Source organism: Pseudomyrmex gracilis, unplaced genomic scaffold, assembly GCF_002006095.1.
Source record: "Pseudomyrmex gracilis isolate BER0280 unplaced genomic scaffold, ASM200609v1 scaffold_217, whole genome shotgun sequence".
NCBI classification, from domain to species: Eukaryota; Metazoa; Arthropoda; class Insecta; order Hymenoptera; family Formicidae; genus Pseudomyrmex; species Pseudomyrmex gracilis.
The window spans coordinates 62169-90148 of record NW_018020801.1 but is presented as its reverse complement, the minus strand read 5'-3'; the positions used below and the strand labels follow the sequence as shown (position 1 = coordinate 90148).

General features: G+C 38.9%; 1 protein-coding gene across 2 annotated transcripts in view; it reads left to right on the top strand.

Annotated features, from left to right (window-relative positions):
• The window catches only part of LOC109858650 (whirlin-like), a 67181-nt gene that overhangs the window by 32296 nt on the left and 6905 nt on the right, over positions 1-27980 (top strand). The window contains exons 9-12 of one of the 2 annotated variants that reach the window (XM_020436130.1): positions 2563-2720; positions 9726-9807; positions 10201-10308; positions 27478-27783. In XM_020436130.1, coding sequence (XP_020291719.1) covers positions 2563-2720; positions 9726-9807; positions 10201-10308; positions 27478-27783 — 654 coding nt within the window. The remainder of the gene's footprint in view (positions 1-2562; positions 2721-9725; positions 9808-10200; positions 10309-27477; positions 27784-27980) is intronic. The other variant, XM_020436131.1, reaches the window with a different exon arrangement.

Sequence of the window (27980 nt, the reverse complement as noted above, 5' to 3'; positions counted from 1 at the left end):
ATGACTCTCGTCTTTCAGGAAAATGACTTGCAATCCCTTCGTCTCTATCTCTATATCTTTATCTTTATATCTCTGTCTCTATCTTTCTCTCTATATTATCTCTCTTTCTCGCTGCATTGAGGATAACAGCTGCTTGATAATGAACAAACCTTCTTTACTCTCGTTCGAGGAAATATCGAGAAAGTTTGTTGAGCAAATGACGTATCGATGCGACGATCAATTTTGTCATATTTCTCTGTAAAAAAGAGTATTTCCTCAAAATCTTGAAGCTTAATATATTCAGAGATTAGATTTTTTTGTTAAACATTTGAATGACAACTATCGTTGATGTGAGTTTTAGTGGTAATTATAGTAATACATATGTAATCGCCAAAGCTAGAAACGACAAATCATTCATATTTTTGTAAGCAGACGCTTCATTTTTTTTTTTTTTTTTACATTTAACGCCATGAATTTTTTTATAGAACAATAGAGAGTTCTGGTAGTCATAGATTTTTCGTATAGTGAATCAGCTAGTGATTCGTTGCGTAACATCAATCTCGATGCAATATTTTAATTAGAATAAAAATTTTGTTCGTTCGACCGCAGCTTTTTTCTCAGCTACTTCTTTCTCTTTCTTTCTCTTTCTCCTAAGAAGTTATATATATATATGCATTCTTGTTACTTTTGTATGTGTGCGTGTATATATATTTATACACATATATACGTATATAGCTCTCAATCACCGCTAATTGCTATGTATTTTTTTTGTTTTTTACATAAACTTGCTTATACTGCGCTATCTTATTTCCTGCGTTTTGTCAGTATTTGTCGTCAGTCTCGAGAAACCGATGTTTTCGACGTTTCTGTTGTTGTGCTAATTTTCTTTTTTCTGCCACAATTACGACAAGTGGAAGAAAAAATACTTTAATCGAAAATTTCAAACAGAAATCGATAATAGAGAAAATATCGGATGTCACGTTAAAATTATTGTACGATTATAATTTAAAACGTTATGTAAATTGAAAATACAAGGTAATACGTACAAAAATATTATGGACATAATATATATATATATATATATATGAAACTTATATAATATACCTAAGCGATTTTATTATAATTGTAGTATTTTTTTTGTTCATTTTTCACTTCAATCGAAACAACGAGTTCTTATTGTTAAAAACTTTTTGTTTTTTCAAGAGGAGATGCGCTCTCGCACATTGCATTCTCTGTTCTTCTCGTTAGTTTAGATTACGATCTTAGATCGTGTATGATATTAGATGCTTGCTGTGCTAGCGGACAAGTAGAAAGCTGATATGCTTGCCAAGAACACACACACCATTTTCCTTCTTCCTTCTATCTCGCAAGAGAAACAGCATTCTCGCGAGAATCAAAAAAACACTTCGTTCCGTTTCCGTGTGAACTCGCGAGAAACCGATTGCGAGCGAGTCGCGGAATTGAAAAAAAAAAAGAGGAAGAGTTTTCGTTTTCAGGAAAAGACCGTTCTCGTGCGTTTGCACGCGAGCTCAAACAAAAAAGTCAAGTTGAAATTTTTTCGCGACTCTACGAAGTTTCCACTCGATCGACAGATCGGATCGACGAATCGACGCTTGATTTACGACGATCCGTTCGTTTCGGATCGCATCGCGCGCGCGCCGATAATTTTGCAGACAAGATCTCGTATAGAGATTGGAGAGAGCGTCGTAAATCAAGCATCAGATTGAAGACAAATGTTGTGCAGGCGGAACGACGCGCGATGACTCGTCGATCGATGATGAATTATTGTTAAATCGCTCATTTGCACCGATGTCAGAAACTCCAATTATGATACCGAAACAGGTGGGCTCAAGACTAATCGATGTCCGATGGGGTTAACGCGTGCGCGAAACCATCTTTTCTCCCCGCAGAAATGAAACAAGTAAAACTATGAAAATCGCTATTTGAATGCACAACTATTTTATACAGTGTTGAGTTTTATTCTCTTTCAATATATATACATATATATGTATAAAAAGACGAAAAATTATTAATTATTTTTTTAATATTTGAAGAAATTTATTTTTGAAAATTTATATGTGAAAATTACGATTTTCGCTGTAAATGATAAATAATTAAATAAGTTTTTTAGTGTTTTAATAGTTATTCTTTTGTATGTTGTTAGTTTAATGAAAGTGTTTGAAAGCTTCTTTCGTATTACGAATTTTTATTGTTTTTCATTTATTGCTGTGGAAGTAAATTAAAGCATCGACATTTTTTGTGCATGCGATGATAAAAAAAAAAAAAAAAAAAAAAAAAAAAAAAAAAAAACCAATGGTCACTGATGTTCGTCGTAAATGGAATATTGCGGGGCTGGCCGATAAAAAAATTACTCCCTAAAAGCCACGTGAGACATTTCCTATATCATTCTGTCGCACGATAACGCGCCGATAAAATCATCGATCGCCCGATCTCGCCCCTCGTTCGAGGGAAAGAAAGAAAGAAAGACAGATGGAAAGCATTCTGTTTTTTTATTCTTTTTTTTTACGCGGTGACGTAAAGAAAAAACGGGTACGGCATGACAGGACATCTGATTTCTCGCAGAGGGGTGTGTCCGGTGGTGGTTGTTGCCGTCCGGGACGACTGGTGGACGTCGAGGGAGACCCACTGGGAGTGACGGGACCACTTCTGCCGCGGGATAGCCAGGAGTATAGGTCGCCGAGCGAGGACAGCGGTCTCGGGGCCGACATGCCCAGGACCAGGTCGACCGCAAGAGTTTCTTTAACGCCGGAAGTGTCCCTTCCTTTCGCGAGCCGCCATCTTGAACAACGACCGGATAGCGTTTTTTCGCAAAGAAAATTCACAATCTGGTTATTAACGTCGCGAAGTTTGTTAGGAAATTTCGTTTTGAAGTCGACGATTTTGAAACTTCTCACACGCAAGATAATAGAGAACAACGCCGCGCCTGTTCGAAATGGCAGCGACGATCCTTCCGGCGTTAACTCACCACCCTCACCACTTTTCTCCTTCCCTCTCTCTCTTGATATACAGCGATTCTCGCATTATAAGATTTTGCTCCCGCAGTTGCGCTTGAGTTTGTGTCTCATGTAAATACGCGAGAGAAGCTAGTTAGCGAGGAACATAATGATTCACTTTGCCAATCACATTCATTACCAGCAACGGAGTTTAGCGAAGCGCGATAATGTTTACGCAGGGTGTGTTTGCCGAGTCTGCCCATCTTTCGAATACTAGATATCTTATTATAATACGGGATCGCTCGAATTTTCATATATACAGGATGTCTGAAAAATTTTTCAGCCGAAGTGTGAAGATAGATTGAGTCAACGGAAAAGGTTATTTACTATTTTTTACTATTGTTTTGCAAAATTTCGAATATTTATTAAGTTGTTAATTAATTAACGCGAGCCAATGAACGCGCGGGAGGCCCGAATTCTGCAAGTGTGTTTTGTGTTTGAATTGTAAAAAAATAGCTTATTCTCTGTGCAATCTTCTAACAACGAAGAGGCAAAGCAAACACGCGAGCTTTTCGCGATCAGCTTGATTCTTACGGCGACGGAATACAACTGAAAATCTTATCTACATAGATGGTCCGGACTACCGCGTGCTTCCCACGCGCTCACTGGCTCACAGTAATTAATGAACAACTCAATAAATATTGCGAGTTTTGCAACGCGCTAAGTGACTTTTCTGTTTAGATTGACTCGATCATCCTCACAATTTTGCCGTAACAAAATTTTTCAGACACCCTATGTATATGTGTGTGTGTGTGTATATATGTATATATATAATTTCCCCCGCGACAGCGAGAGTTATTAGGAAGTTAAATTCTCCCGAGTTTATATGATGTAAAATGTAATATTAACGGTTGTGTGGCGCACGTGGATAACTCGAGCTCGAGTCTCTTCGTCGACGAGAAGTCAAATCCTCTTCGAATTCTCATCGGAAAACTTCTCGTTTTAATCACGTTTATTACGATTATAACAGCGCGATTGCGAATCAGAACAATCTGTGTAGCGAGCGACAATTCGCTTTTGGTTCGCGGTGTATTATTGATTATTCAACAAACAGCTGATTGCTCTCGCTTCGCGCGAGAGAGAGTTCAACTTTGCCCGAGCGGAATTCGCCCAGGCGAAGAGATCGCGGCGGCAAAAAATCCGCCGGCTTCCAAGTTGGAAAAGGGATTAGATTAACGTAATGGCGTTTCTCTGTAGGATACACGCGATACATCGTTACTTCATTTCCTTCTGCAGGTCGTGTCTCCCTCCCCTCCCCCTCTCCCCTTCTTCTTCTCCTCGGCATCGAACTAGTTAGAGAGAGAGAGAGAGAGAGAGAGAGAGAGAAAATCCCCTTCCCGGATAAGTAAACAGACTCGATGCGTGCAAGAACGCTTCGATGCAACGGTTCGATGCACTTCACCTTCATCGCCGCAACTTGTCCGTCGCGTCGTCGTGACGCTAATGGGCTGTTACTTTCGCTGTTTGACCGAGTCGGAAACAGCCGGGTGGCTCATTGTTGCTCTTCGTCCATGCACGTCCGTTACGTCCGTATCGCGAAAATTAGAAAATCGCGATGCGCGTAATTTTTCGCAATACAAACACGGAGAGATGCGCGCAATACGTATATAGCGTTTTCGTTCGCTCGGCGCGATCGAGTTTCGAGATTCCCGCGCGCGTCGTTATAACAACACTCGGATTTAAATTTTCAACCGAGCGAATAAAACGCGTAATAAAATCTTAATGAATCTCTCGATGAAAATTCGATGTAATAATAACGTCGACGAAATTTTTGTCGATATTGAATATGCGAGAAATTTCGAGAATCGCAACATAGGCCGTCGAAAAATCCTATTAACTCGTCGGAAATCAAAGTGCGGATACATAAAGAGAGAATTGACGTAAGCAAATAATTTTTCGATCTGGAAAGTCTCGTAGGGGCATTTTGGAGATGCCGACTCGCGTCAAAGTGACGAAGATGAAATACATGTTATACACAAATCCACCGGAATAACGTGGTATAGGACGAATCGTCGCCGTCGCCGCCGCCGCGCGCCGAAGGTGGCGTTTTCCACGTGGCAGCGCGTGGGAGGGAAATCGATAATCGAGGCGGATTTAGTCGGCGTGGCGCGCGCGAGTTTTGCCGCACGACAGTTTTCACTGTTCTCATTTCCTTCCCGCGCGACACGCTCGAAACGTCGCGACTATATCCCCGACGTAGCAGCTTTATGTAGCTTTCGATTTCACGGTTAGGAAGCAGCTGTTGCGTTGCAGCGCATGCGGGAGAGGGAGGAAGGGGCGCATAGAAACCGATTTCGTTTGATGATTGTTATTAAAACGTGAAATTTCCGACATCAGAGAAGAGAACGCCGATAATAGAATTAATAACGACGGGCGCGTCGTTCCGGTATAATAACAATAATAATAAATTCTAAACCGATTACATTTTATTAAACGGGGAATTGTCGAGATAATTATCACTGAATTGAAAATTAACACGCGGACAGAAATGGAACGAGAATTTTTGGCGGAATTAAAAGCTTCTCTCAATTTGAAGGGAACATTTATCTCCGATAATTATTATTGTAGAAATAGCGAGAGAAGATTTTATACAACATTGTTTTAATTAACATATAATCATAAAAAAGTAATCTGCAAAAATAAGACATTTTTAATGAAGATTTCTTTTTTCGGCGAAATTATTGTTGATGTAGAATCTTCTTTACTTTGATGGATTAATCCTTCGCCGACAGACCTAATAAAAAATTACCTACACTGAAAAAAAACGGTTTTGTTGATAAAAATTTGGTAAATCAAATCAAATAAAGTGTTCGAGAAACAAAATTTTGGTTGGGATTATCAAAATTTGGTAATTTCAACAAAACTGTTTTTTTCAGTGTACGAGTCAGACTTGGGTATGTGAGACCCACGCGATTTTAAAATCGAATATCTCTGCAAGAAATCCAATATTTTTTCAAGTTTTGTTTTGTTTTTTTTTTTTTATTGAAAGTTTGAACAATTCTGCGCCGATAAAAAAAGAATAAAACAAATGGAAAAAATTTCTAGTAGTTTCGAAGATATAAGCATTAAAAAAAATAAATTATTTTTACTAGAAACACCGATACGCAATTTTGGAGTGGGTCTGAAAGACCCATGTCTGTCCGCAAAAGGTTAACAAACTGTTTATTAGTTTTTCGAACTGATATAAAATAAAACATAAACGTATATAGTGATTATTTATAAGGCGCTCTGTGCCGAGCGTCATAGCAATGGAATTAAGATCGAAGTGTTCGGGGAAAAAAATCAAACGCGTTTCTACTTCGTTTTTCCGCCGCGTCATATCTGTGAATTCGCATTAACTTTCTCTCCGCGAATGTACGCGCGAATGCATACACACTTATTGAATTGTACGAAAGTAAATTTTGCAAGATCGATAGAGCGAGCACGAATGCGGCGAGAACCAATATCGTTACGGACCGCGGATGATGAAATTTGCCTGGCACGAGCTTTTGATAGTTTTCACGTTGATTCGCCTCGTCGTCTGATAATGAATGAACACGGACGAACGAACATTCTGCTTTTGATGTACGAGAATGCGCGCGCGAGTTATTTCAATACCAACGTCTCTTCATCGTCCACCGATCTAATCTTTTAACCGCGAATTCTGTCTTTTGTCGCGAATCGAACAAACTTTCTTTGCGAAACAAAACTCTCCCTCGGTTCGGAGAAGAAACTTCGTGTTTTGCGTTACATCAACAGACAAAAGTGATATTTTCTCGCTTGCCTTTTATGAAAATATTCTGTATTTTGGTTGAAAAAAAAATTGTCAGAAAAATTTCCGATGATTTTCTCTTTCTTTTATTTTACGTTTTTCCCCGCGAGAATACAATTTATATCAGATTGAATTGAGAAATTTTTCGTGTAAGAATTTTTTCCCCACAGGTTTGTTTCTCTACACAATTGTTTCGTTAAACCTTATTGCAATTTATAATTTCTTTACCGCAACGCGCTTTTGTTTGTACACAGGTGTGTATATAAATATCACATACATACAAACCGCGACATAGAAAATTGTACCAACAAAATACACGAGAAGTGCATGAGAAAGAGGCGCGTGTTTTAACCGGCGCAGTTTCTTTTTTGGCAAATAAGTGATTTATTTATTATCGTGTGGCGACAAGCACTGCGAAAAAGCCGACAGGTCGAGCGAGATTTCCCCGCTTCTGACGTCATAACACCCGTGTGTGTGTACAAGGTGTTTCAGATAAAAACAATAATAATTAGAAATAAAAACAAATTTCTATCGTTGATATTTTTTATACTTACAAAAATAAAACTTTGAGATACTCGAAGTAATTATTTTGTTTTCTCTAATGGAACAAAAAGAAGAACAAAATTTAATTTTCTAATCTAAATTGTACAAGTTAAACAATATTATTTTTATTTATAAAATCTCGATACGGCAACATCAAAATTTTTCGATCTAATTCTTTTTTTTTTTGATAAATAAGTACTTTCTTTGATAAATAATAATAATGATCTTTTCGTATATTTTTGTTTTATATGATTCGGAAATGTTTGTGCGCCAAGTGTGTCACTGGATTTTACCTTCAAGCGCACTCGTCCACTTAACGATGATTCCGGAGCTTCTGGAACACCCTGTACGCGGTGCGCGGTCTTTTAAACGAGCCAAGAAACGACGGGAGAGCCCTTGAAATTTTCACACCGGCGTGCTTTCTTACCACTAGGTCGTATCCCGGGTAACAGAATGAAACAAATGAGCTTCGGGAGTCACCCAGTATCGTAATCGCCTCGGTAACGAAACGTTCGTCGCGACGCTCGTCCACCAAGCTCTCCTCCCGTTCATCGCGAGCTGTGACGAGTTCTCTCTCTCGCCAGAGATCTCATTAGACGTATTTACGTCTCGCTAATTCGTTCGCAGAGCCAGAAATAAAAGCAGTCTGAATCCTCGCGCGTTGTCCGCGGGGTGATTCCACGCTTCTCCAATTTCGCCGGAATTAGATTTAATCTCGAATTAATCATCATCTCGTATCTTAATAACGCGCAACTCGGATTAAAATTCTATTCCGTCGCTACTGATATTGCGGTAAAATCGATCCGGAAAAAAAAAATACAAAAATTTAATTCGCACAACGTCGAGTAATCTACGAGCAAAATTTGTTTTCTCGACTATCAAAATAGAGTGGTGCGAAAAAAAGTGAGTCTAATTTAGAAAATCAATAAGTGAATAAAAGAGAGAAGGATGCTATCAATAACATCTGCGACCTGAAATACGCAAATGTATCTTCCCGCCGCTGCTAATTGGTTTCCTGGATCTAAAAATAAATGACTCGTATTTTATTTGGCGACTTTAAAATGCTTCTTTTAATTACGGAAATTAGAAAACTTAATTCTTTTCCCTGTGTAAATTTACATTCTTCAAGTAATTCGCGATCAGATCATGTTTTTCGCTTTCCGAACATATGGAACATATACAAATTGTTTTTTAAATATGTCAATTACTTCAAAAATAAATAAATTTGTATAATACAGAGAAACGCAGAAAAGATTGCGGAGATTAATCCAATTTTTTCCCGAAAAACGGGACGTAAAAATGTATTGAAAAAATGTGAAAATAAAATAAAACAAATGTGTGACTGTAAATAATAAAAAAAATTTGATCGACGCCACCTGCAATCCGAAGTCGCTCGTCCCCGTCGAACGTCCGCAGTGAGACGTCTATATACCGTCGCGATGTCGCGCTCCAAAAGCGAACTATTAATCGCGATTGTAGAACCTGCTTGCCACGTCGATGCCTCGTAGCCTTCATGTGCTCCATACTGCTTTCCAACCTTTCCGGGTAAGAATCTCTCCTCGTCTATCTACAAGCTTTGTCACCGCGCCGAGCAGCAGCTTTGAAACCATATCTCGAAACCAAATAGTCGCTCGTCATCGGCAGGTTCATTGACTGATCTTCAGAGAGATGATCTCATTCATCATAAAGCTCTCTCTCTCTCTCTCTCTCTCTTTCTCTGTCTCTCTCTCTCTCTCTCTCTCTTATTCTCAAAGTTACGCAGCTCCATTTTCGTTCGGAGAATTTTGGTCCGAAACTGGTCCGATGCGGTTATATTGTGATCGCACTTTGACGACGTTAAGCAACATTTAACACGCGCTGATTACAATTATATATACCCAAAGTGTTCCAAATGTGTGAACTATACGAAATTGCAGATGTAACTCGGATTACCATCGTTTCGGCGCTTTCCGAAAATGGAACTGCAATTCCCAGAAATGTTGCTTTCTGAAACTTTAGAGAATTATTATCCAAGCCAAAATATTTGCTTCCGGTAGATGATAGAAATAATAATAATAACGAGACGAAGGGTAGGTTGCCGCGCGTGCGATTGAACCTTCACGAATTTTTCAGCAAATTCGCTCTCTCTTAATATCTTCTCAAAAGACAAAGTGTGTCTGTCTAATAAAAAAAAAATTAACCCGAACACTCTTGAACGTTCGCGATAATCACATCTGAGAAAAATTCTCAGAATTGTTTTTCTGGATTTTATCACCTTCCCTTTGTTTCCGATCGGGGCGATTGATCTTCCGTGTTCGAGGAGCGATCGTCCCGATGAAACAGCAATAGGACGGTTTAATAAGACGATTTTGCGCGCGACGATTGATGAAAAGAGCGGTCGCGTCGCGTCGCGTTGCGGGGCGGGGGTGGTTCTGAAATGGAAATTTTGCCAATTGCAGAGTGGGCTGCAGGAGGGCGCAGCAGCACCAAGTGACGACCTCCGACCTCGCCCTCTCCAACGATGACGAGTGCGACAATCAGGTACTGCGGGCGTATCCTCGTCGAACCGCCGCGGCGCATCAACCGCCGCAGTGATTATTTTAAATGATTCGATTCAACTTAGATGTTAAACAAAAATTCGAAAATAAAGAATAGATCTAGAAAGTATATTCCGAGAAAACAGGAAAATATATATCAAAGTAGCTAAAAATCTGTTCTTTCTAAACTTTGTCATAAATATATATATATATATATTATGGATTTTTTTCGCCGCGTTAATGAGGGTGAGAAGGTTGAAGGGATACGCCTAGATATACGCGAATTTTTTATCACTAATAAAAATTTGCGCCGTCGATATGTTTGTCAAAAAGAAAAAACGAACTAATTGACGACGACCGATCCGAATGAAACACGAATTGCGTCCTTTTTTTCCAGGATTACGACGACGAAATCGAGAACGGACGAGGTCGTAGACACAGTTCCCCGGGTGGTTCGCGGGGTAACCCCAGAGATTACAGCCACCACTTGCATCCGGACAATTTGGTGAGTGATTTGGCACAAATCATCGAACACACGACACTTAAAAGCATTTTTTGTATCTTCTCCGACGCTATCGAAAAATTCCGAAGTTGCAAACTCCGAAAGAAAATACAAAAATTCATTAATGTCGCGACACTTTATTTTTCCTACAACTATATTTCAATAAAAACTTTGAAGGTTTATTTTCTCGTAAAAAAAACGAAAATCTAATTTTCGTACATTTCAGAAAAAGATACAAATGTTTAATTTTGAAAAAAAATGTTTTCTTAAGTAAATATTTCAATTAAACAATTTCGACAGATATTTACAATCGCTTGTTTCTTTGTAAGACGAATCTGAATATCTTCAATGGCTAAGGATTTTCATAGATTCAATATTTCAAGATTAGATTTATCGCAACTCTCTCGTAGGGGAACGGCTATTGTAGGAACAACATCAAAAACAGAAGGAAAGAATTAGCCTAGTCTTTCGAGCAAAGTTAGAGTATCGTTTTTTTAGAACACATAGACGATCTCTCTTGTAGAGGTGTAGACAAGCGATCGTGCGATATTTTTTCTCTCGAGGAGATCGAGGAAAAAATCTAGGAGAAAAATTCTGCACATATAAAATTAATACGCTTTATATATATATATATATATCGCAGTTTACATCCGACTTACGTAATGTATGGCACATTGCCGGCTTGTTGAAGGCGGGGAGAATAATTATGCAAACGTGAATTACTGTTTACAGAGTTAAGTATATCGCGTGTCGCAGACATCACGTGAATCTTAAGCGACGTCTCTTTCATCTTATGCAAATTGCATCTTAGGTAACGTCGACTCGAGAAATCTCTGCGTATACACTTTGAAAAAGATTCGAAAAATATTCTTCTTTTTTTCTCAAACAAATTTTCTCTTTCGTTGATCGTGTTTGATCGCGTAAAACAAATAATATAAAAATTAATATTACACATTAGCGATGTGATATGACTCGTGTGTTTGTGTATTTGTTCTGTGTGTCAATCGCACAACTGCAAATATATATCCCCGTGACAAATCCCTGGGAGACAATCGCATGATCGCATCGATATATGTTATTATAGGATAGGTTCAAAGTAGTGGATTATCAGAGCTCATCCTATCGTGTACAGTAGAGATCGTTATAGTCAATTAGCAACTCGTGTGAACACTAATGATCATTTAGACCCGTGCGAAATATCTATCTTGCAAACATTCGACAATTTCGATATTCGATTTTATACGATAATGATCGCGGTCGTGTTAATCCCTCGATTTAGCAAACGAGAACAATGCCGAATAAACACAGATTAGCGTTGCTCTCCGGTAAATAAAAAAAGAAATAGATGTGTCAAGCAAAAAATTGCTTGTTGTCGATCAAAAATTTCATTTTTTTTTGTTAGACATAGGCTTGGAAATTTTTTTATTTATCTCTAAAAAACTGAAGAAAGTTATTAAACAGAAATTTATTGGAGACGATAACTGATCGCTCTGAGAACTTGAACTTCGAACTTGTGAAAGTCGATTTCAACCGCTATCTTGACCGAGCGAACTTGTTTCTTCTCGATATTTTGTTTCTTTTTTTTGTTTATTGAAAACTTCAGCGCTCAAATTATGAATTTTTTTTTTTATCTTCCACGCGCGTAAACACATTTTTTAAAAGTTAGAGATTTCTTTGTGAAGTCGGTGTAATAATTTCGAGATGATAAATGACAGGCAATAGGGAGTGGAAAGAGAAAGAAGGTTTCCTCGGAAATATGACGAGGGTTCAATGAGAATCGTTCGGGTGAAAGAACGTGATGCGCAGAGATGATCGGAGCGATGTGCGAGCGAGCGAGCGCCGCGGCACGAAACGGACCAATGAAAGGGCAGCTCGGGCAGCCACAGTATTACCGATCCTACGTCATTGACGCAGGATAGTTTCAACTGAAAAGTGCCCTACCATCGTTCGGTACTTCTTCTGAAAATAACGACTTCAACTGACTATTACATCCGTGGCCTCCGCGCGCGTTGGGGGAAAAAAAAATCCAAATTGCCTTCTCAAAGGCAAGATGTGTATAGAACAGGATAATGAAGAAACTGCGGTTTTATGGGGCACCGTAACGACATTTCTCAGCTCTGCTGAATCTCTCTCGAGTGGCATCGCGATAGAAAATACCGATCATCGGAATTTCTTTCCCGCGCTCGAAAAAGTTCACGCGGTCACGTATATTTCGCCAAAAAACAAAGATTAACCTAGTGAAAAAAATTTGTTGTAAAAACTTGCGAACTTAAAAACAATTACTTCAATAACAACTAAAATCGCATTCTTGCTATTGATAATTTTTTATTAGCTTACAGATAAACATTTGTTACTAGTTTCAAAGAAATTGTTAAATATTCCAGATAATTTATGAGATTAAAAATACACATTAAAAATTTTACAATATATTTTTATTTCAAGAGAAAGAGAGAGAGAGAGAGGAGCCAATTAGATTTTTTTTTTTCTACAAGTACGAGAAGAAAATTTTTCCTTTGAGAATTTCGCAGAGTTATCTCCTCATTATCCCTCGATTCTCGGCTTTAACTATCGCGCAGAGGAGCCAGAGAAAAAAGAATTCAAATACTCTCTCTGCACGCGAGAGCGAACACGATGTGCAATTGAGATAATCGAGAGGGCACGTTGGCAAGGATAGACGATCGTGTTCGGAAAGAATCAGAAGCCAATGTCAAGGGCGGACCGATATAATTAAGATAATAATGACGAGCTCGGAGAACTACATATAATGCCGTGCCGAGGTCGTTATTCCGATTCTCCAAGTAATGAACGCGCCATCTTCGCGCTTTCGTTTTGATTTTTAGTTGGCGATCGTCTATAATTTATTCGAATCCTACAATCTACAGATACACCAACAAGATAATAAAATATTAATAGAGAGTTAAGCAAATGAACTTTCTTAGAAAAACGTCTTAGAAAAGTGACTTAATGTTGTATATAAGAAATCGCGCGTACATCGCGCATTGAAGAAGTATTTTCAATGAAATGTGGTAGTTGCGCGAGGAATTCAAAGACTCCCAAGATAAAGACAAACAACCGAGAGCAAAAACGACATCGAAGAGTTAATTAACGTGTCGGTGGGAAATTATTAAAATCGTCATCGCGGAGTCGATAGTGCGATATGTATATGGGGTGTGTGTTTCGGATCTACCGCAATTTTGTTCATCTATAAATTCACTATCCACTAAAAAAATAGTTTTTTTCTTTTTTTATTTTGTAGAAGTTTTTTCGTGGAATTTGTAATTTATTTACGTAAGTTTACAACTTGGTAGAATTTAATTTAAAAAAGCGAGGGAAAACTCGACTTTTTAAAAGTTTTATGAGAATAAATAGCTCACCCTGTGCATTCTTCATAATGCATCGGTGTACTCGTCTTATTGCGCGTCGGGAAAGAGGAAGGCATTCAGAGTGAGGGATTCTCGATAAGCTGGGCGGAGGAGAGCAAACACTAAAAGGAACGTGGAATCCGTGTTTCATGGTCTCACTTTGTTCCATTCCCGTTCCATCGATTGATAGTCGTCCCGCCGATAGTCCGTTTCTACGCGAAAATCCCCCAGCAGATTGTTCCCGTAATAAGTGAGGGATTAAAACCAAGCCTATTCGCGCGCGCTCGCGCGCAATTTGCCATTCACGCGACAAATCTAGAATTCTGCCGTTTCAGCGAGGAAAGATACAATGTATTTCGAAGTGGAGATATTCTTATTGTTGGAAAAAAGCGGAAAACTATGCGATTTTTTCCGCGAAAAATAAGAAGAACGTAAATAGAACAAAAATAAACACGAGTTTTTCTCTTTTGATATTTTTCGTCCAAAGTGGAAATCTACTTGAGTGTATTAAATATCTATAAATAGAGAGAGAAAGAAAGAAAGTGATTTTCAATTGTTTATCCGTTTTCGCAAAATTCAAGGTACTTTGGTAATTCCGTCGATAATAATTACAAATTATTACAATTTATATTAAATACATTAATAGTGTGTGTGTGTGTGTATGAACTTTGTAAATCAAATTGCGCACAATCAATTCGTATCTATAACTGACATAACAAATTTTACACAGCAACTCGTTGTGGAAATTATTTCATGCACAAATTCGCTAAATTAATAAATATATATATTATTAATTAAGTTGTGCATGTATGTAGTTGTCAATTTGTATTTTCAAAATTTGTTCAAAACTATTATTGTGGATTAAGGAGTTTTAATAAATATTCAATAAAAAAAACGTGCAGACTAGGATTCGAGAAAAGTAATGTTTGGAATTATGGAAATTCAAATTTCAATTAAAATACACGATTATTTATTTTCTGAATACTGACTTTTACTCACTGACCTTGTTCTTTTCGCATTTAAGAGATTTACGATCGTCTGCGGATTGCATGATTTACGTTATCTGGAAACGACCGCTGTTTGCGAAATGAGAGCACAAGCGCGCACAGGCGGTAGAAAGGAGGAGAAGGTCGGAGAGAAAGCAGACGCGCGTCGTCTCATTAGAATAAGACTAATTAAAGCCGCTCGTTTCCGATTAATGAGGTTCCGCTATTAGTCACTCGCTTAGGATAGCTTAAAAGCGGCTTACGTATCGATTACGTATAGATTTATTTCTCGCAAAACGAAGTTCACGTTGTAATAACGCGCGTAAAACTTACGACGACGATAGAAATGAGAAAAAAGGTTATTGAGAGATGAGGCATACACAATGCAAAATTCATTTTCACGTTCGCGAGAGATTTGTTGAATCACTCAACAGTGATCACTGATTTACGAACACAGGTTTCTACTCGTATACTTTATTATTTCATTTTTTTTGTACAAAAAAATTAGATAACAATAAAATTCACTGATGCAACTCGCGCGCTTGCGAATCCCCAGTGACACAGAGATAATATAAAAAGTATGTACTATAACATATAGCGAACTAGAATAATTTATCATAAATAATGAAGCGAATACATTTTAACTTCTTAATTAAAATATATGCGCAATTACAAACTTTGTCTTATTTTTAAGCGACAGTTATTCCATAATGTACGAATTATGCTTCTTTTTTTTAATTACAAAATATAATATTTTTTTCGAGAAATATAATATCCTTGCGCACAGTAATCACGCGTTACAGTTGACACGTCTGGTCGAAGCTGACCTCGTCAGTTTTTTTTGTTTTTTACTGTTGGACGACGATCTGCGGATTACGCCTTTTTTTTATCTTATACGTACGCTAGCTGCTCGATAAGCAGCAGATCGACCTTAAAATCGCGAAAGTCACTCTCGTGAACAGTCCTTCGGAGAGATCCTTGTCATAAGTCACGCTCGGCGAAGATGCTGCCGCGCCAAATTGCCCTCTCCCGACTAATTGCACCTAACGACGCGCGATCGATTAGCCGAGATGCAGAGAAGAGGATGATGTTCGTTCTTCGCCGTGTGTTCTTGCCGAAGTACACACATATCCCTCGTCCCGATCTTCCGACGCTGAGCTCACTCTTCCGCATGACCGATCCACAGCTCGCCAGAGATGTACCAAAGTGATAACGTACCTCTCTGGCAAAATTCCCTTCGCGGGAAACTCCCGCTCGACGACGAGTCGATTTCTATCCAAGTTCGCATTCGGACTTTCTATCGACCAAAAAAATCTTCAAGAAACATATTTCATATTTTGACTCTCACTTACGTTCAAAAACAAAATGATTTACAAGTGAAAATGATTCTTAATGTCTACAACTCTCGCTTTTCAATCTAAAATAATGCGACAAAAACAATAAAGTCCGTAAAATTTTATCCGATTTGTGTTAAACAAAGAGAACAAATGTTGAATTGTAATTTACGCGAAATTAATGTCAAAGTAGAACCGAAAATCGTAGAAAATCTGTTTTGACGAAAAATTCGCGAACAAAATTGACGCCGATAAAAGAGACTCGTAAAACGCGGAAGGAGATAAGAAGAGATCCGGCGTCGAGTCGAGATTCTTTTTGTAGCAGACAGGTACAGAGATGGCGAAGAGGTTGTACATGAAGTTTCCTGACGGCCTGAAGCGAGGTCGATCAGAGCTTGTCCTGAAGAGCCTGGCGCAGCTCTTCGGTGGCCTTGGCCACGTCCTGACTCTGCCGATGCAAGTGTATCTCTGGTCGCACCGAGTGCTGCACCGACGAGTTGGACCGTCTCACGGAATTGCCGCTGCCGAACTTGGGCCGCGGGATTCGCACGCGCTGTACGTCACTCAGCCAGGACTCCATGATCTCTTCTTCTTCTCTCGTTCTTCTGAGAAGCAAGCAAAGCGATTCACACGAGTTTGTAACGGCAATTATTGAACGGCGAACCGACGAGAGAGTAATCGAGGAGAGTTGCGAGTTCGGAAGCTGAAAGCCAGTAAGATTCCGATTTCTAAAATTAACAAAACTGTGTGGAACTTTGTATGTGGAAGTTGTAGAGTTCAACGGAGAAAGGGGTTTCGGGAGTTAAGGATTATACAGATTCTGTGAAGTCAACAACTATTGTTTGTGAATTTTAAACCAATTGAAGAAACAGACGATTTTGTTGAACAGAAAAAACAAAAATTCAATTTCATTGACAATTTGACTCTATAAAACCTGATTGAAACTAATTTGGTTCGCGACAAACGACAAAAAGCCTCGCGCGCGAATCTCAGGCGTCTCGAAATCGAGAATTTTACGAGCGATCGCGGAGATTAAAGTTGCGCGCGTGAAAGATCCTTAAAGCGCGGGGAAGAGAATAATAACACGATCTACCGGAATAATTTTATGATCTTGTTTACACCCGGTCTCTCTCAAACGAGAATGAGCCAAAGGTGAACAAAAAAACACTCACTCGCGCGCCGAGCGCGAAACCGAGAGCGGACGAAATTCTAAGCGTTATGCGCAGCAGCGAGCGCTTTTCAAACGCGGATAAAAAAAGATACACTTTACAGTCCCGACGTTTATTCTCGAGAAGCATTTCAAGTATCTTGTCTATAATAAAGTTCTCACAAGCGCGAGTTTTTTTTCAAATTTTTATTTTTTTATTTTTCACCGTTTCGACAAACGAATTTATCCGAGATGTGGATTCGCACTTGTGTACAGTAATTAACCCTTTGTGACCAGACCTTGTCCAAAAATGACGATTTCTAGTTAGACCGGGTCTGCGAGACCCCCGCGCGACTTTCCGCGAAAAATCAATTTTTTTTTTCAATTTCTTTGTTTTTTGTTAATCGAAAGTTTGAACACTTCTGCGTCGCGATAAAAAAAAACAAATTTGAAAAATCTCTAGTAGTTTCGAAGATAATAAGCGTTTAAAGAAAAACTTTTTTTTTCTAGAAACGCTGATGCGCAATTTCCGAGTGGGAGACCCATGTCTGACTACGAAGGGCTAAAAATGTTAAAAATGTTAAAGATAAGACTCTAAAAACTTTGAACTTTGTCAATTCAAAGGTCGGAAAATTCCTGATTTTTCTCAGGAAAAAAATTATTCTCTAGAATTTCGAAGAACTTGCATATTTGCGCGATTAGAATTATATTTGCACATTCCTCGCATATTAGAAGCGGACGTAAGTAGCAGAGCCTGATAAATTTTATAGCAAGTTTATATTATCGATCGCCTTCCGTCTGTGTGTTATGCAGGTGCGTTCGTGCTTACGCGGTTTTGCGCGCCCGGATTATTATGCACCTTCTCTTTGGCTTAATGATCTCGCTGCGGCCGGATTTCATCAAGCACTGCGGTTCGCGCGGTTTCCTAACAGAAGCAGCGCAATTACGCGAAATGTAAATCAGGGAGCTTTTCAATATTGCGCAATAGAGAAGTTTTCGATATCCAACAATTGTTTGAGATTCAATCAAGGCATAGCAAACATTCGAGTTTTTGTTTTAACAAAAAATACGTTAAAAACTTTTGCGCGCGTATGAAAATCATTTTTTTCTCACATTTGCGTTTTTACACGTATACGTATATACGCGTTATGTGCCAGTTATCTTGCTCCAGTCAACAGAACGCTGTTCATTGAGCACAAAGCGCTAAATCGAGCGATTCGTGGAAAAACTCGGCCCGCTCGGGAGGGAGGTTCTCGCAGCTTGAACAATTATCACGTCCGCTTTTCGACATATATATGTATGTGTGTGTGTATATATTGCTCGGATGCACTTAACTGTGAAAAGTAAACTATGCAAAAACAGCCTCTCGCGATGAGGCTTAAATAAATTTTGTTCGCAATATGAAAAATGAAAATAATTGCGAGATATTTTCTTCGTCGGAATCAATTTGCGAGAAACTGTTAGCGAAATTCTCTTCAACAATAAATACTGAATTGATATATAATGTTACATTCGCTGACTCGGTCAACTTCAAGGACTACGTGACTGACATCGCAATACGAATGTAAAATCGAAATGTGTCAAACGAGACGCTCTTTAACTCACATACAGATACCATTCCCGTATATAAAATAAAAAAAAATATTTTAAGTGCAATATTTTCTACGTATAACTTCCCTCTATGATTAAAATATTCATTGCAAAAATATCCGATAAATATTTGCGCGCGTTCGCGCGCGCGTAAAAATGAAATATAATAAAAAGTGCAAACTTCTCTATGCACAAAATTGATAAATAATAACGTTGTTAAATATAAACTGTATATACATAAATAAACATAAACACTATGTATAAAACAAAAACAAAAAAACAATACAAAACATTTTAAAAATATTGAGTGAGAAAAAGTCTATAGTTATATGAAAGTGGAGAGGGAGTTAGTTTTTTCATTTTTGCGCGAGCGCGACTTTTTTCCTTAAAATCAGAACTTCCCAAAATTTTCACGCTTAATAATAAAGATACCTGCTGAACGTCTGAACTTCGACCAAAGTTCAAGATTCAATCGCGATCCGAATCAATAGCCTCTGGATCTCACGAGATGGTGCTTGCGAGATAAAATGATGATGATGATGATGATGATGATGAACGTGTTGCAGAGAGAAATTCGGTCCGAGAAAACACTACTGAGAGTAGCGTTCGATTTGCTGGTGGCTGAGCGACTGATTCAGGAATCGGACATGAAGTGGCGGCTTACAGGTTTACGTTTACCTGATCAAGAGTGAGTCAACTCCTGAAGAGGAAGGGAGAGATCGCATTGAAAAGAAAGAGAGAGAGAGAGAGAGAGGGAGAGAGAGAATGAGAACAACAAATGTAGTAGAGGTGGGGACCGAGAGAGCAAGAGAGAAACCGCATGAAGCGAGCGAGAAAAAGAGGCTTGGCGCAGAGGGGAGAGGGCAGGTAACAGGTGAGAGAAGGTCAGGAACGTAGACGACAGGGCGGCAACAGGAAAGCAAAACGCTCTCAGGTTCGAAAGCGGAGAACCCGAAGGAAAAAAAAGAAACTTCGTAAAATTTCTAAATATTAGTTCGTTATTCTATTTCTTACAATATTTTTTTTTTTCAAAAAATAAGACACCAAATAATTAAGTATTTTTTTCATGTTGCTGTAGGAATTTTGTGCTTTTGGGCCTCAAATTCGCGGCATACATTCCTAAAACCGGACGCCACCCGACGTTGCCAGATTGGCAGGCTGCATGTCGCGAATGCAGGTTACACACAAACACACACACATACACACACGGGGTCCTCTCGGATCTGTATTCTCTCTCTTCGAAACTTTCATGTGCCTATCGAGACTCCGATAACAGGAGCGTATCTCGGATCAATCCGGCTTATCGAGATCGCATCGTCGTTGTTCGATCGCAAATACGCCACGTAAAAAATCGGAATTTTTTGTTCGTACGAAAGAAAAGAAAATACAATGATAAAAAGAGAAAAACATATGTGCGGAACGACATGCGTCGACACGCGACGGATCGCGTGACACATCTGACCACACGACGCCTTTTAATGTCATCGGACGGTGCCGTATATACATATAAAATACGTACTCGTTAATAAATAATTAAAAGAATTTTGTTCAGCATAACTGTATCCTTTTCTTTTTATTTTATTTTTGTAGCGAGTTTAGAGCGACATGATTTCTCCTTGCGATATCGGGATAAAAAATTACAGCGTAACATACATACATACATACATAAATATATATATATGTACCACATCGTAAAAACGATATCGTTAATTAATAGCAATTTGCTAAGAGCAAATACGTTTATTTTAATGCGGAAATGAAAACACGCGTGAAATCACGTCTAATATATGTGAATGTAAAAGAGTTCGTCGAACTTCTCGTCTATTGCATCATTTCGCAAAACCAGTTCGTGAGTGACACCTACGCGTCGACGTTGGACGTGATTCATGAGTTTGAGCTCGTCGACAACCATGGCGATCTAAAAACGGCCTGGTTAGGTGTGGTCGATTAATTCACACGAAAAAAAAAAAGAAAAAACCTTATCTCTGTTTGAACGGAAATAAGGATGATCCTCAAATACATCGTGTTATTACGTATTTTCCCGACGTTACGTAAAAAAACGATACTCTTCGCTTGTATATACGACAAGTCCTCACATATAGACGAGTACCTAATATTGTTTCGAGATATCTCTCCCGGTTCTTCGTGCTTTATTTTTGCGCGAAAAGACGCTGAGACAGAAGAAGAAAACACACAGAAACGCGCGCGAGCGCGTTCAAGCATTCGGGCATTCGAATACTTCGAAGAATGAAACTTCGGAACTGGTTAAACCGCGGAAATCTTCCGAGATCCCGCTGTATACGGCGATTTGACCTACATCGTAAAATCGTAAACCACGGGTTCCTCTCACGCGGCGTCCTCTCCGGGTTTGTTCTACGTGATCTTCATTTCGTGTGTGTGTGTGTATATAACGGAACGTCATCATCGTCCCGAAACTTTCTCCCGAGACATGACCGCGAGACACAGCGGACCCATTAATAACCCGATGATGATTAGTATTTCCTGCCGCCGCCGGCTAAGGTTATTGAGTTGACCACGAATATATACGCGATTTGAATTTAGAACAACGCCAATTAAAACGACAAAACCCCGTTTTTAACTTTAATTTTAACGTTGAGCTTTGCGGTACTTGCGTTTTAATCCCGCGTTGATCTCAATTCTAAATTTCCACTTTTTACATATAAATATAAAATTAATATACAAATGTTTAAAATAAATATTACAAAAATTTATACAGGAAACATGATTATGATATTAATTACAAGTGATAAATTTATTTGTTCTTAAAATAAAAATTAAAAAACAAACAAAAACGCGTGATTTTCTCTCTGTAATCGTTGCAATTGTGCGATCGCTATTAAAAATTGCGGTCTGCTGCAAACTAAGATCGTAAAGTCTTGTAGCGTGTAACCAGTCTCGTACGAGATTCTTAGCGGTTTAGGAGGACGTGCTCCAGTTAAGATCGGCCAACAATCAAATCCAACTGCACGCCGTTACGCGTCCCCGCGTAAAACGTTCCTCAAGTGCGCGCGCGCGCGCGTCGATCATGTAGGTCCTCTGTGATCGTTTATAAAACAGAGAGAGAGAGAGAGAGAGTCAAGTTACTACATTGCGCTTTTTAAGTATCGTTTTTCTCGCATAATCGCAATTCTCATCGAGCGTTTCATTATTTTACATTATGATCTAGCAATTAACTTTGAAAAAAATTTCAAAAAAAGATGTACAAAATATTTTTTTTTCATTTGCGCAACTTGTATCAAGAGATGAAAAAGATTCTCAAAATTTGGAAAAAAACTGTAACTCTGTGGCTGTCCGAGAAAAATAGAGAGAAAGGAGGTTGATCAGCTCTTATAACTGTAGCTTTAAACAAATGGAATTACGCAAACGCGCACGGTGACACGTGCTACTTTATGTAAATTTAACAACACCAAGGGGGATGGTTATCGGGCGCTAACATGAAGTATTTCCCGGTTTGTGATGCGCGTTGTCGCGACGCAGGAGAGCGACGGGGGTTGCGAGGGTAGCGACGCCGAGATGATCGGTAACGGGCGACGGGGCGCCGGCGAAAGGGATCGCGATTTGGAAGAAGATGACGAGCTCGAGAGCAGGGAAGAGAGAAGCTCGGAAAGTGGAGGTGGTGGAGGTTTCGGTGGTTGGAGGTCCCACCTACTCGGTGGGCTGACGCAACGTGTCAAATCCTGGTACTGGGGCGCCAGGCCCCTCGTAAGTTTTCCCACTCTCAGCGAACACTCAGACTCTTTTTCTCTTTTTTCTCTCTCGCAAAAACACGCACTGTTTTTTCTTCTTTTTCTCCCTCCTCTCCCCCTCCCCCCTCGTCTTTTTGTACAAGTTTTTTCTTTTGTTTTTTTTTACTTCGCCTCTGTCCGGCACTAACGCATACTGACTCGCAGGATAACGGGACGAAGATGGTTAGCGAGAGAAGATGAGAAAAAAACCGTATAAATTGTACGAGAAAGAAACATGCGACGCGCTTTCAAACATTTGTTTAAGAAACGTGTCTCGCGAGAGAAACACATTGTCGTGAAAGTGTTCGAGAACGCAAATGAGGGACATCGATTCCGATAAACCCAAGATCATGTTTCAATTAGAAAGGAGTGGGCGTGCAGTCGTTTGTAATAGACGATGATTTTCTCGCCAGAGAACCGCGTTTGCAGAACGCGCCGGAAATCACGATAACATCTCCGCAAAAAAAATTTACAATGCAGGCGCAATCGTAAATCGAGTTCATCGCAGTTGCCAAACGTCAGTTTCAGTGACATAATAATATATGAAAAAAAAAAAAAAAAAAAAAAAAAAAAAAAAAAACTATAATTGCTAAAGCTAATTATTTCTGATATTTTACCTTTTTTTGATATAATTAGTTTCAAATACATATATAGAGATGTGCTATTTGTTGACACAAATCTATTGTATTCAACTATCGCTTCTCAATTGTTTTTATTTAGATACATATTATTTCTGTCTTTGCTTATTAACTGTCCGATGACTTTTTTGTAATTTATAAAATTTCCACAGTAACTTAGTTTTACCGTTACCCGTCATTATTGTTATTTATTGAAGATAGCACGAATCTATTTTTCTCAAAGTTACCTGGTAACTACTCGACGCGAAGCGAAGTTCCCTTTCCGCACGAACGGCCGCGCTACAATCGAATTGTGAGAGCGTTACGGTGAAATATAATTGGCAGAGAGAAAATAACACAGAGAGAGAGAGAGAGAGGAAAGAGAGGATTGCGCACGGCGCGGCAATAAAGCGTCTCGCAATAAAAATCGCATTATAACAGAGAACAACGAGACATCATAAACTTCCGGCAGCGAGGTCGCGGTTGCATTTCAATCTATCCGCGGATCGCGTTTACGTAAAACAATTATCGAAAAAAAAAAACGCCAAAAGTAGTTCGGTGAGCAATAGATATAATCAACTGGAAACTGTTGACGTTACTTGCAAAGCAAGTAAAATGGCGCAAAGTAAAATTTAATTGTCGGAAAAAAAATGCAATTGCTGAAGAAAATTCTGTTTTTTGCTTTTTTTTTTCCTGATTTCTTTCACGTTTAAAAAACAAAGTCTCGAGAGAGAAAGAGAGAGATTTTATACGAACAATTGTAAATCACAGACTGCGAGTCAGTGCGAAAATGCGACCGGCAGAGGAAGAAAACGATAAACGACACACAGGTAAAAAAAAACGCGGCACGGCGCGAAACTGATACGATTCGAGCCACCGAAAAAAAAAACGTCTCCCTTCGGCATGAATTCTCTTCTTAATTAGATTTCTCTTTTTTCACACTGTCTCACAAAATCAAGTATCCTTGTGCTCCTAGAGCTAGCAAAAATTAGTCGTCATAGCGTTAGGTGTGTTACGTGTGTTTTTTATCTTAGATGTCTTGCACATGCTACCTTTTACGATTTGTCTTTTACATTCAAGCACGATCATTATTTATTAATTAATAAACACGTGTGTGTATGCACAGAGCGTCTCGTCGCAAATTTTCGTCGTGTCGAGTTTCAATCGCAGACCCGGACGATTTTGAAGAGCGAGGTGTGTTTCGTTGTCGTGTTTGCGAAAATGTTTTTTATATAGTCGCAGATTCGCGACCGGTCGCGATAAAAAATCATCATCGCGACCGCTCGAAAACAAATCAAGTTACGAATATCCGCAATTTTACACTTTACACACAAAAAAAATACAAAACAGAATATGCAAGGTCTTTGGTTTTTTTTGTAAATTTAACTATCTCTTTTTTTTTTAACAACATTTTTGTGAAACAGACTTTGCGTTGTTAAAGAGCGAGAATGAAAAAAACTTCTCAAAACTGTGAAGAAAATCCGTCATCAAGAATTTCATTTTGAATCTTCAACTTCGTCACGAAACCGCGTCGTTGAAACTTGATTATGCGAGACGTTCTATACACGTACGTACATATGGGCACGAGGATGTGTATACCATGCGCTAAACCACATATTCACATAGATGTCTTTTAGCATGCACGATCACTTTATTCACATGACATAAACAGAGAAAAGAAATTTTGCGATAAAACTCAAAGCCTCGCGAAATTACAGCGCGCGCGCACGCACAAACACACACACACACACACACACACAAATTATTTAATGATATTACTCGATTAGTAAACAAATTCTCTCCCGTGACACGTTCGAGATAGCAAATTGCGAACGGAAGAAACTTGAACAACGCTAGTAAATAGTTAAAGACGTCATTAAAGCGGAAAAGAAAAAGAGAGAGAGACGGCGGACGGAAAAAAATTGATCGAATTATCCACGTGGGAAGAGAAACGAGATTCTTTCGCTCCCGATGGGACGAGATGTGCGTGCGTGCGTGCGTGCGTGCGTGCGTGCGTGCCGCACACTTTCACCATTCTCGCTTTACATATACCGTTTCTCTCAAAGAAATAAGTCGATCCAATAATTAACTCGATCTTCACATCTTTCGGCCGTGAACTCGACGAATATTGCATAATTGATAAGCACTAAAAATTAATTACCCTTGTAGAGAGAGAGAGTTTTTAATTAATAAAGTTTCTAAAATAGCGTTAGTTTGACTTTTTTTTTCATTCAGTAGGATGTTTGCAATACACTCCTTGCGTTGTGTTGAATTAATTATCTGATATTTTGTTGCAATTGAAATTTATTATTTTTAATCCATTATTTTTCTTCGTAGAAATATTATTGATTACAAGGTTTTTACTCTAGTAGAAATAAATCCAGTAGAAACACTTCTTCGTGCATCCAATTAAAAAAAACTTTTTTCAAAGAATTTTATTTACACCACGTATATAGTGTGTTTATCTTAAAACCGATTGCGTTATCGCTCCACAGCTGCATGAGTGTACAGTGATAGTTTTAAGAAATTCAAGAATAAATTGATAAGTAAATAATTTAGGTCGTTTTTATTTTATTTTTTTTTTTTTATCTTATAACACACGACTTGATTCCCCTGCATTATATGCGATTACATACGGTTACAAATACGTACTTCACGTATGTGTTGAGATAAGAAAAGACTCCCGATACGATAGTTTCCGGCGCATATAAACATTTCGCACAAATAGTGTCGTGTAATCAGTACCTACTCATAGTAGTGAAATCGTACTTTTATATATTAGTTGACATCGCGTTGTTAACGCGACGATGTCGCGATCTCGCGACCGATATCTATCGATTGTATCACGCTCATGTCTGCTGCGCCACTGAAACGATTACACAATAAGAACCAGTCGGATTCGTAACCGACTAGCGACAAAATTAGCTGCGATAACGACAACACCATCGTCATTACACCACAACCACCACCACCACCACCACTCTATCTCTTTCCGAGCACTACCAAAAACACCCAACCGCTAGCAGCCTGCCATCAGCAAGCATGACTCAATATTTTTCAACATATATATACATATAATTCTCTTGTGAGTTTTACATCAACGTACATTTATTATGTATTACGTGTATATTCTGGAAACGTAACCGTTACATGTCGCACATACGCGCGACATTACACGCGTGTAGAAGCATATGTGATTCGCCGTTACATGCACCAAAGGTGATGCAACAATTGCACGCGAGGGAAAAAGCGCGAAATGTGAGAACACACAACGGAGACAGACCGAGAAGAACCGAGGCACGAAAAATTGCACGAAACGATATAAAAAAAAAACTCCTCTTATAAGAGAAAGTTCCTTTGTCATTTTTTATCACTAAAAACTGTTTTTTTCAAACGCACAACTTAAACGATAATAAAATTAACATAATCTTGTTTTTGTTGTTTCTTTGGTTTACGTCGCATTGTCGAATTATCTTCCTGATTCAGCAATGGGAATCGGGAATATTGGTTGGATAAACTTTTACTTTTTTTTCGCTAAATCGAGATCTGTCTTTCCTTTCGTTTTTTCTTTATTCGTTTATTTATAATTTCCAGCACGCTAGATAAGGCATGCGAGATGAGAAAGTATATATCGAGAGGATTTTTCTAGCCGGAATGCACTTAAAACCGCATCCATTTCGAGATACACTTCTCTCTCTATCAGCTTCCGATCAGCACTTTCGCATTTTGCGTCGAGGTCGATGTGTTTCGTTTAAAAAGACAAAAAGAAATGCACTCCGTAAACACTCGCGAGAGACTCACCAACGATATTATCTTACAAATGTATTTTATGTATTATCTCTCTTTTATACCACCGAAAGCTGCACGTGAAGACTGTCAGAAGTCGCTCTTCCACTGCAGCGTGCACGCGATTTACGCCTAGCATAAGCCTTCTTAGTGTGCTGTCATTGTGCGTGGGTGTGCACATTGGGATTTTTCTGCTGGAAACGCGACAGCGATCGCATTCGATTTGCGTCACAAGAGAGAAAAAAGAAAATTGAATAATATATTATCTGATAAGAAAATTAATTCTTCTACATTAAATTTCCAAACTTCATTATTTTTTTATAAAGTTTGTTAATACTTTTTGATTTTTATTTTTTCAATTTTTTTTGTATAATAAATAAATAGAAATAAATTTAATTTCTTAACGGAAGAATAAAGAAAAAAATTGTTTCACATAATTAATTTATCACGTATTTATTGTAGTTTTTATTTAAAGAAAAAAACGCACACACAAAACTTTTTTGAAATGATTTCTGATCGCTGGCGCGAATCCGGCAGAATAGCCGTATACGAAGGGACTGATGCTCGAGTGCCGCCGTTTGAATGCAAGTTATGCCCGTTCCAGGAGCTCGCGCACAAGCTATCGCGGAGCTTCGACATGCAGGAGGCACAGCTGCTGGAGGAAGGCGGTTCCGGCGGCGGGCCCGCCGGCGGTGGAACCGCGGGAGGTCCCCCGCGGCGGCATCACAGCGTGCAGCGGTTGACGCGCAGCGAGATGTCGGAGCGCAGGGAGGAAGACGGCGCCCTGGTGGTGCCCGATCATCAGGGCAACCTGCGCATCACCGTCAAGAAAACCAAGTCGACCCTCGGCATCGCGATAGAGGGTGGCGCCAATACCAAACACCCACTGCCCCGAATCATCAACATACACGTAAGTTTTTTTTCTCGCAAAATTATTAATTACAATGTCAAAGTGTATGATGCGTCAAATTAACGCAAAGTTTATGCAGAATTAGATATTGTTTTTTTTTTTTTTTTTGGAATAATTAAGCAGCTTTATAAGTAAAACATCCCGTGCAAATAATATCGCATGCAGACGGAGTCGTGTTTCTCTTTTTCGTTTTCTCC